The 10889-nt window shown below is 40.9% G+C and overlaps 1 protein-coding gene across 1 annotated transcript; it reads left to right on the forward strand.

Moving 5' to 3' along the window:
• The first annotated feature begins 313 nt into the window (after positions 1–313).
• On the forward strand, positions 314–3886 carry LOC120633437 (uncharacterized protein K02A2.6-like). The gene has a single exon (XM_039903644.1). It carries the CDS (start codon positions 314–316, stop codon positions 3884–3886), a length of 3573 nt encoding a protein of 1190 aa, XP_039759578.1.
• The last annotated feature ends 7003 nt before the right edge of the window (positions 3887–10889 follow it).

The following is a 10889-nucleotide window of genomic DNA, read 5'->3' on the forward strand; positions in this document are numbered from 1 at the left end:
ATTAAAAATTCTCTGCATGTTGCCACGTTAATAACCGTAGTTGGAGAACCAACCTACGATTTGATGTGTGATTTGTGCGCGCCCGATAAACCGGAGTTTATCTTTACTGGTTGAAATAGTAAAGAAGCATCTAGAACCCAGGCGTTCGGAAATCGCAGAACGGCATATCTTTCGTCAGCGGCGACAAAAGCCGGGTGAAGATTTGAGTTTGTATTTACAAACCCTTAAACATCTGGCTAGTACATGCAATTTTGCTGAAAAATTGGAAGAAAACTTAAGAGACCAGTTCGTCTCGGGGCTTGTTAACGACGAGATGCGAAGTCGTATATTCGCGGAAACGGACTTGAACTACAAGAGGGCAGTGGAATTGGCGCTGGCGCTGGAGGCGGCGGAGCGGCACGCGGAGGCAAGCGGCTCGGGCGGCACGGCGCCGGGCGCGGGCCCGCACGGCGCGGCGGTCGCGGGTGGCGCCGGCGCGGCTCCTGTACAGGTGCATAAGCTGGACGCGGCGGACAGCGGCGGGCCGCGCGGCGCGCGTCAGCGGCATTGTTGGAGGTGCGGGCGGCAGCACCCGGCCGAAAGGTGCAAGTTTCGGCAATATACTTGTGATCTGTGCATGGCGAAAGGCCATTTAAAGAACATGTGCAAAAATGTGAGTGAGCGTCCTAGTCAGTTTACGAAGAAGAAGAAGAATCAGTTTTTTTTAGAAGCTGAAACGGAGAACGACGATAGTGATTTTTATAACATACAGGTTGATGGCGTTGCGGATAAACCGTATGTAGTACAAATTTTTATACAAAGTGTACCTATAAATTTTGAAGTCGATACGGGTAGTAAAATATCAGCAATCAATGAACATATGTTTAAAATGTATTTTCAATCTTGTGAAGTGTTTGAATGTAATTTAACCTTAAGGTCCTATACGGGGAATGTGATCAAACCCATCGGTTTTATTAGAGTTCTAGCGCGGTATGTTAATTGTAATGGCGAGGAGCGCACGGCGCGGGCGCTACCGCTGTACGTCATACCGGGCGGTGGTCCGCCGATACTAGGCCGGGCGTGGCTGCGACATTTACAGCTGAATAATATCAGCATAAGGTTAAATCATTTGGGACAACCGAACACGGTTGATGAGACGGAGCAGATAATTTTAAATTTTAAACAAGAATTTTCTGATGTTTTTGCCCCCGGATTGGGTACTTGTACTAAAAAGTTTTCGTTACGGCTGAAAGATGATGAACCAGTTTTTCATAAAGCACGCAATCTACCGCTAGCGTTGCGTGAACCTGTAGAAAAGGAGATTCAACGTTTAGTTAGTCAGGGCACTATTGTCAGAGTGGAAAATTCGGATTATGGGACCCCAATCGTCCCCGTTATCAAGAAATGTGGCAGTATTCGAATATGCGGCGACTATAAGGTCACTATCAATCCTAAATTGAAGCGCGAACCGTACCCGTTGCCGCGTATTGAAGAGTTGTATAGCATACTGAGCGGAGGGATTTTTTTTAGTAAGATAGACTTGGCTCACGCTTACGAACAGGTAATTTTAACCGAGGATTCCCGACCGTGCACAGCAATCAGTACACATGTAGGCACTTTTCAGTATATTCGTACCCCGTACGGTTTAAGTTGTATACCGGAAAAATTCCAAAAGATGATGGAGGAAGTAGTAAGAGGGGTACCGAATACGGTCGTATTTTTGGATTACATTTGCGTTGCGGGTGCTGACTTTAAAAGTCATCTCCGGAACTTGCGTGAGGTATTTCAGAGGTTGCAAAAAGTAGGGCTAAGAATCAAGTTTGAAAAATGTGAATTCTTTAAATCAGGCGTCTGCTACCTCGGTCATATTATCGACAGGGACGGCCTACGGCCGGACCCCAAGAAGATCAGAGCCATTGCCGAATCACCCCGTCCCACTGATGTTCAACAGCTCAAGGCGTTGGTAGGTCTCGTTAACTATTACGGAAAATTTATACCTAATCTGAGTAATTTATTACATCCACTTTACGAGCTATTTAAAAAAAATCGTCCTTGGAACTGGAGTGCAAATTGTGAAATGGCCTTAAAGAAAGTAAAAAATATTTTACTTAGCGATAAAATCTTAGCTCACTACGATCCCACCTTGCCTATAGTGTTGAGCGTGGACAGCAGTGCTTACGGGGTCGGGGCGGTGCTGGCGCACCGGTACCCGGACGGCTCGGAGCGACTGATATGCTGCGCGTCGCGAACTCTGAACGCGGCGGAGAAATCGTACAGCCAGCTCGATAAGGAGGCACTGGCGATATTTTTCGGTGTCACAAAGAATCACCAGTACCTTTATGGTAGAAGTTTTGTTATTCGTACGGATCATAAGCCTTTGTCCTATATTTTCGGAGAGAAACTGGGTATCCCACAGACGGCAGCCAGCCGCTTACAGCGGTATGCCGCTCGGTTGGCCGCTTACGACTATACCGTAGAGTGGGTCAACTCTGCACAGAACGGGCCCGCGGACTGTCTCTCGCGGTTGCCATTACCTCAGAACGGCAATGATACCTCTGTGGATGCATATTCATATTTGTGTTTTTTAGAAAGCGCGTTCCCTGTGAATCATAAAGACATAGCGGAGGCGGTTAAAATAGATCCCGTTTTGCGAAACGTTTATAAATATATAATTTTCGGTTGGCCTTCAAATACAGATGTCGTTCAAGAAAAGCCTTATTTTAATCGCAAAGATAATTTGTACGTAGACTCTGGTTGTATTATGTATAACTACAGAATAGTCATACCGCCCAAGTTCCGCCAATATATTTTAAACGAGTTACATGAGGGTCATTTAGGGGTTGTCAAAATTAAAAACACAGCCCGGAGCTACGTATATTGGCCGGGCTTGGACGGTGACGTTGAGCAAATATGTAAAAGCTGCGCGGCGTGCCAGCAGCAGCGCGACGCGCCACCGCACGCGCCGCTCACGCCCTGGGAGTTCCCCGCGCGGCCCTGGCAGCGCTTACACGCCGACTTTGGGGAATACAACGGGAAACATTACTTAATTATTGTTGATGCGTACAGCAAATGGATTGAAGTTTTTCAATTAAATAGTACTGCTGCGAAGTTCGTAATTTCTAAATTTAGAGAAATATTTGCTCGATTTGGTTTACCACTTCAAGTCGTCACAGATGGGGGGCCTCCGTTCGGTTCCCATGAAATAAAGGAATATTTTAATAGGAACGGTATCATCCATAACATCACTAGTCCGTATAGACCTAAGGGCAACGGCGCCGCCGAGAATGCTGTTAAAACTGTCAAACGCTGTATTAAAAAGGCTTGTTTCGAAGGGGTAGAAATCGATGCTGCAATAAATAAAATGTTGTTTAATTATAGAAACTGCGAGCAAGCTACTACCGGCGTAGCACCAGCAGTAGCATTGATCGGACGGAGATTGAGGGGTCGTTTGGATATTCTACGGCCAGATGTTGCATCACGTGTCCGCAGTAAGCAACTTGTGCAAATTGAGCGCGCTGGTGGCACGCAGCGTGAGGTTCAGCGTGGAGATAATGTGTTTATTAGAAATTATGGCAGAGATAAAACTAAGTGGGTTGAAGGTCAGGTGAGCGATCAGGTAGGGCCTTCTTCGTTTGAAGTTAATGTGCCGCATGGCACGGTAAGGAGGCATATTGATCAAATTATTAAACCTGCTAGGGCCTCTAAGCGCTACTCGCTCACATACACCTCCAAAGACACCAATGGTGACATGACGTCAGACTTTGATATTTTACCCGAGCAACCTGTGACGGCACAGAATTCAGAAATAATATCGGGACCGGAGAGGAAGGATCACAGTTCTGACGTTCAGTCTGTTGTTAAAGATCAGGTAGAGGATGATAAGTACGAACTAGCGTCCACCTCGTAGACGGTACGTAACGGTAGAGAGAAAATGTCATGGTCTGAGACCCCTTCGTCATAGATTAAATTAAGTTCATATTTATCTCTTTATATTAATATTATTTTTTGTATTACAAAAACACCATTGTAATTAAGTAAGGAGGTGTTGGGTAGTTCCATAAGTAATTATGTATGTACCTACATTTGGTCTCATATTAAATCAGTCTGTTATCCACTGCCTGGTTTTATTGCGTCATACGTAACTCATTCGAATGACAATTGCGATCGATTTAGTTTGATGGTAAAATAGACAAAGAGATATAAACTCATTTGACAAATAAAATAGCGTAGGTAGATATAACTATAACGGTACGCACTTTTGCTCACCATCAAAATATCACAAAAGTTGCATATCGTGTGCACGTGCTAAGGCAGGAGAGATATGAGCTCCTTCAACTTATTATGATGGGAAAAGTTGCAGGAAGAAGAGACGTTGGTCGCAGAAAAAAGTCCTGGCTTCGTAACGTCAGAGAGGTGACTGGAATCACGAGTGCAGTAGAATTATTTCGCCTCGTGAAAAATAGACAAGAATTTACGAATCTGACTGCCAACCTTCGCTAGTCGGAGAGGCACCGCAAGCAGAAGAAAAAGGTATAACTATAAGTTTAATAAAGCGTGCACGGTGCAGGGTTTTTGATAAATAGGTTTATGCCTTATGCCTACATAGCACAGGAAGATGGTTAAGGCGCAGTGTTAGAACAAATGTGCTAAAACCGGGGTTTTCAAAGCACTGTATCTTTGTAATGGTGACATATTTGTTCTAGGAAAAAAAATATCATGTATACTTATATGATAGAAAAATCCTCGTTTTATAAAAACTTTGGCGTAGCCAGTACTTTTGTGCATGTATGTAGTGCACGGCACTTGTACCTATCTATCTATCTACCGACGGCCGATTGGCGCAGTGGGCAGCGACCCTGCTTTCCGAGCCCATGGCCGTGATTTCGATTCCCACAACTGGAAAATGTTTGTGTGATGAGCATGAACGATTTCCAGTGTCTGGGTGTTTATATGTATATTCTATGTATTTATGTATATTATTCATAAAAAAAAATCATCAGTCAACCCATAACACAAGCTACGCTTACTTTGGGGCTAGACGGCGATGTGTGTATTGTCGTAGTATATTTATTTATTTATTTTACCTAAGTATTCTTTCGTGCATAATTTGTACATAGCAGTAGGTAGTAGTAAAGCTTTTTGTGACTGAGCTCGTTAGCGGGAAAGGACTATATACCGTCCTGCTTATTTCTGCCGGCATTGCTGTGTTCCGCTCTGAAGGTCGCGGTTGCCAGTATAAAAACACTTTACAGGCACTACGAAATGTTGCTATGTTTGGTGACTGTTTTCTACTACACTTCAGTTTGGGCATCAGCTTCATCCGTCAATTATTACCATAAAAAAGTACATATAGGTATATAGACAAGAATACATTGTTACATTAGTATTCCTTACGTATGTTTATCGAATTGATCCTTTTAATTATGAAGTCACTACCTTCGCTTAATCGTGCAAAACATATTAATTGGAAAACTAACTTGTGTTGGGAATGCAAAATAAAAGACAAAACCTATTTGTTTTTTATGTTTAAGTTTGTTTGACAAAGATAATTATTATTATGAATTTACAATCCTTTATTATCTAGAGTAAAAGAAAAACAAAAAACACTATTAAAAATGTATTAAAAAAAAACCACTCCCCCACTTGCAGGGCTTTTGAGTACCCTACCAAAGCAAGGTTTTACGACTTTTTTTTACTCAATAGTTTGTGTAATATTCCATATTCAATATTTTGTAGATACCTACTCTACGTTTTACTACTCTGTAATGTAACATTGGAAACAGCGGTAGCGTGCATGCTTACAGCGGTTTGGTAACAGGGACATTTAGTTGATTTCACAGTGTAATGTCGCTTTATAGAAATACCATGATTTATTATTTTTTTGTACGAAATTATTCATTTTAATGATAGGAACCAGAAGGCCAAGAACTTTTTGATATTTTTTATTTAAAGCTGTAAAAGGAAAAGGTAACTGACGGATTGACTCAATGGCTAATCTACTACAGATTGTCTAACTGACTATTAACGTACAGCTCAAACAACTGGACGGATCTGGTTGTGGTGCGGAACCCTAATAAAAAAGGAAATTCTCTTGGTCTCTTTAATATGACTTTCACGTGGTTTATTATAAATTGATCACGTCGGAGTCCTTACATTTAAAGTATCTTATTGTCTCATTTAAGTGTTAAAACCTTCGCATACGGAAAATATAAAACGCACGATCGTGCCTACGTCTCTCTTGTAAACCATCATAATTATCATCTGCGTATTACTGATGGCCTCCTCCCTCAGAGGAAAGCACCAGGCTGCTACAATGCGAGTTGGTGGGCTTTAAGACCATCACATGTTATGTGATAATTACCTAGATCGTAACCTTGGAATTTTCTCCGGGGCACACCGTGTACCCGCGGTACCAGCACCTGACAGTCAGAACTTAATTATAGTGACTATAAGGAAAACTCAAATTAAGAATGGAACCTACCGAATCTTAATCTCAAAAAATTAAAATAGATATTGTGTGAAAAAAATCCTATATGTCTATTTGTCAGGAGTAACGAACGGCTAAAACTTTCACAGCTATCCATAGGAAAGCCAGCGAGAGGGTAAAACTTTTACGTAACCTGATATCTTCCTCACTGAGGTCGAATTATTTTTAAAAACACTTTATTCTAAGAGAATAACTCTTTAAAAAAAAGTAGACACATATAATTAAAGTAATCCAAAAACTTTAGGTCTCAGAGTATAGTTAGTAGAGCATCATTGCCAACATGGATCATTAAGAAAATGAAACTACGAATATAAGTATATTCGTAAAAGGGCATTAGTCTATGGCAATGCGAATTTATAGACTTCACATGTCTTCGAGAACACTATGGAGAACTCAAACATGCAGGTTTCCCCACGATATTTTTAACTCCGAAAAGTTAGAGGTGTGTGCCGGGGATCGAACTCGGTCCCACCGAAGAAAGGGAGGCCGAAGTCTGAAACCACAAGACTATAAGCACTCAGCCACTGTATCATTGAATTATGTATGTACTATGTATGTACTGTATCTTTAAAAACGACTTTTTGAAAACAATTCATAAGGGATTTAAGTTGGTTTGTTGCGGGGAAAATAAACATAAGTAATTGCAATCGAATGAAAGCGTGGAACTCTTGTTGATAATAAAATACGTGTGTTCAGGTTCTAAGAGTGCAAGTTGTCAAGTGGTATATCCCGTTCCCACAGTATACACACTAGTTTGCCAAAATAATCACGTACTGGTGACGATGGCACTCTTAACTCGGGTCAGCAATATTGTAGGGTCATCAGCCATTATGCACGTGGAGGGTACTCGTCGCGATTTAGCACTTGTCTAGAGCATCTGAATGGGTAATTTCCTGGAGGGCGGCATCCGTTTCGCTATGGGCGTGTGAACGATGCAAAAGATCTGACGGTTGACGTATACTTGTACCTATTCTGGGCCCTAATTTTATATAACTTTTGAGGTGAAAACTTCTTTAGGCGAATTAAGGTGTACAAAAAACATACAACTCACGTCATCGTCACCGAATGCTTTCCATAAGTAATAATATGTAGATATATGTGTACTTTCGCTTCCCATGAGTCTCTTCCCATGAGAGGGACTCATGGGAAGCGAACATATATGTAAAGGTATTATACATACATACATATATATATACCTAGCTTTTTTTTACTACAAGTTTGCCCTTGACTGCAATATCAACTGGTACAGTAAGTAATGATGCAGGCTTAGATAGAAGCGGGCTAACCTGTTATACCCCTAATAGGTTTTTATGCAACATCGGACCGGAACTTGAATCGCTTAGCGGCACGTCTGTGTCGGTAGGCTTGTAACTAGCTACCAGACCAGACCAGAGAAAATTCAGAAATCATAAATTCCCAAATGGCCCCTGCCGGGAATCGAACCCCGGACCTCCTACTTTAATTCACACCGCTCACCGTTGCGCCAATAGTATTCACTTCTATCGGCAGTCCCCAAAGACTGTCCCGCATGTTTATTTCACCACAACTTGTGACGTAGAAATGAGAGTTGAGATGAAAATGAAAAATTCTACGCTATAAACGCACGTTATGATTAGTTAAGCTACTTTAGCTTCATAAAAGAGCTACTAAAGCTCAACAATTTTACAATGGAACGCGACGAATTTTTTTTTTTTTTAATCAACCAACGAAAAATATATTTTTCTAGATAAATAATAATTAACGCGTTGAAATGTAACTATATTTTTTACTTTCGTCGTGAAATAAGGTAGGCTAACCTAAGATGACTGATGAAAAATATATTTTTCTAGATAAATAATAATTAACACGTTGAAATGTAACTATATTTTTTACTAGCGTCGTGAAATAAGGTAGGCTAGTAGGCTAACCTAAATGTTTATTGACATTTGCATTATGTACGTTGTGTTCGTGAGTTAATGGACATTTGAGTTTTCTCAGAACGTCTATTCAAACAGTAATTTCTCCTTAGAAAATATTCGATTCAGCTCTCAAATCGATGATTTAGTGTGACGTTGACCGGCCCGCGCTCGAAATTCGCGTATCTCGGTATTGTTTTCCCCCTTGGCCCGCGGCGATTACTGGGGATTCCATGGGTGGTCGCGTCTTCTCCAAATATAGACTATACCTATAGATTTAAAATAAAGAGTAACAAATTTGTAAAGTAGCTCTTATCTACCTCCTTTCACTTAAATCCCGACAGTGTTTTAGCTCAATGAGATTACAATCGAAAAATATGACGCTTTCCTGTGGTTGCGTAAAAGAAGGAAATCATAATAAACTTTTTTTTTAAATACAATTAAAAAGCTTGTCCACAATTTCATTTTTGGAACGTGTAGATGTCAAAGGTCAAAGGTGGGAAGCGCTTGCCTAGAAGATGCCTATACACTCTTTCTTACCTACTACTGTGTTTATAACATGTGAAGGATTTTGGATAAAAGCTGTGCGTTTTTTCAAAACCTAAGTTACCTTAATCTATTCAGCCTTTAACAGGGGGATTATCAGCTTATTAATGCCCCACTTCTGGCCTCTAGCTTTCCTTCTCAAGTTGGAGAGGGGGATTTTAAATTTTGAAATTCCTCATGGCTCCAATATGGGTTCATCATATCAACCCAATACCGATACACTACTGGGCACAGGCTTTCTCTCTCATATTGGAGAGAGAGAGAGAGCTTTCAAACTTCGAAATTCCACATTGCTACAATGAGGACATATAAAAGTGTATTCATTAATTCATAATTTCTTGCTCAGTAGGAGGTAGGTAGGTAGGTATATGTCGTGGACCCGTGACAAAACCTTCACGTATCCACACATTCTCCACAGCGATCATAATTATTTTACCATTTCCGTAACAGCGGTGTTTCAAAGCACACCGCGACCATACCTCTTTTTACCGCTTCCTGTCGCATATGCAAATTACAAAGCGTAATACGTAATGATGTCGTAAATCGTACGCGGATTAAGGGATACCTAGACATATTCAGTGTCCCTTGTAAGGCTGTTCATCAACGTGGGAACTCTTGTAAAAATAACACGTATACAGTTCATCAGTGTCATCAAATTGACTACTGCAAATCTCATGATAAAGAATACAGGAAAAAATCTATTTTCAAAACCCAACTTCGTAACAAAAGCCATTAAGCTTTTGATGACCACACAGCCATGCGGAGGGCTAAGTGCTGAGGTATTCAAGTAGGAGGTCCCAGGTTCAATCCCTGCGACAATATAGAAATTTATAATTTCGTCACGCCTTTGTCGGGTGGTAACTAGCCACTGCAAAAGCCTACTACAACAAATAAAAATTAAAAATTCCCAAATTGCCCCTGAAAGGAATCGAAACCGTGACTTCCCACTGAAAACCATAACGCTCACTGCTGCGGCATGGAGGTCGTCACAATATGCAATAAATTCCATAATGAAGACATATTGAGCAATAAAAGCTCTAGTACATATTAGGAGCTTCATTGCTACATCGAACCGTAGATATTGGTGGGTGGGCACGTCACCACGTTCACCTAGTCCCTAATGATCACAGATGATGCCGTAATTACACCTCTGAACCGCATAGTTTCCTCTTTGTTACATCATTTGATACACCGTGTGTGGCACATATTCGGTGCTTGGATGTACCGTTGAAATCATGCCGAGCGACATTGCTTAATCCACTGATGGTACAATTTTACATTGCTTTAGGAACATACCTGGTAAAAGATACAGGCTGACCACAGAACTCCAATCTGTGAACGTAATTAAATTATTTAGTTTACACTATACTTAATTAAACGGGTCAAATTAGGGTGGCTATATTTAAATCGTAAAATGGATTGTTTAAAGCTCATTTTAAAGGTTGGAGTCATTATTCGAATAATAAATAAAATAAATAAATATAATACGACAATACACACTTCGCCATCTAGCCCCAAAGTAAGCGTAGCTATATAGTATGGGTACTAAGATGACTGATGAATATTTTTATGAATAAAATACATGAATACTTAGAATATGCAGATAAACACCCAGACACTGAAAAACATTCATGCTCATCACACAAACATTTTCCAGTTGTGGGAATCGAAATCACGGCCATGGGCTCGGAAAGCAGGGTCGCTGCCCACTGCGCCAGCCGGCCGTCATGTATTAGGTACGTCATGCAACTTTGCAAGCTAGATCAAAAAAATAAAACTAAATATCAGAGTGTGGGTGTAAGTTAATACTTCCTCTTCTTCTGTTGATCTCTTTTTCAACGGCTTAGTCTATTATAGTATTAAGGGCTTAGGGACTTCAATGATAGTCCAATAGGGAGTTGGGGGCTTAAATATTTTCTTTATTAAATCACCCTTGTGATATAAACCGACGCCTGTAAGCAGTACTCTACTATGAGTGGTGA

The sequence above is a fragment of the Pararge aegeria genome, chromosome 21 (genome assembly GCF_905163445.1).
Source record: "Pararge aegeria chromosome 21, ilParAegt1.1, whole genome shotgun sequence".
Classification (NCBI taxonomy): domain Eukaryota; kingdom Metazoa; phylum Arthropoda; class Insecta; order Lepidoptera; family Nymphalidae; genus Pararge; species Pararge aegeria.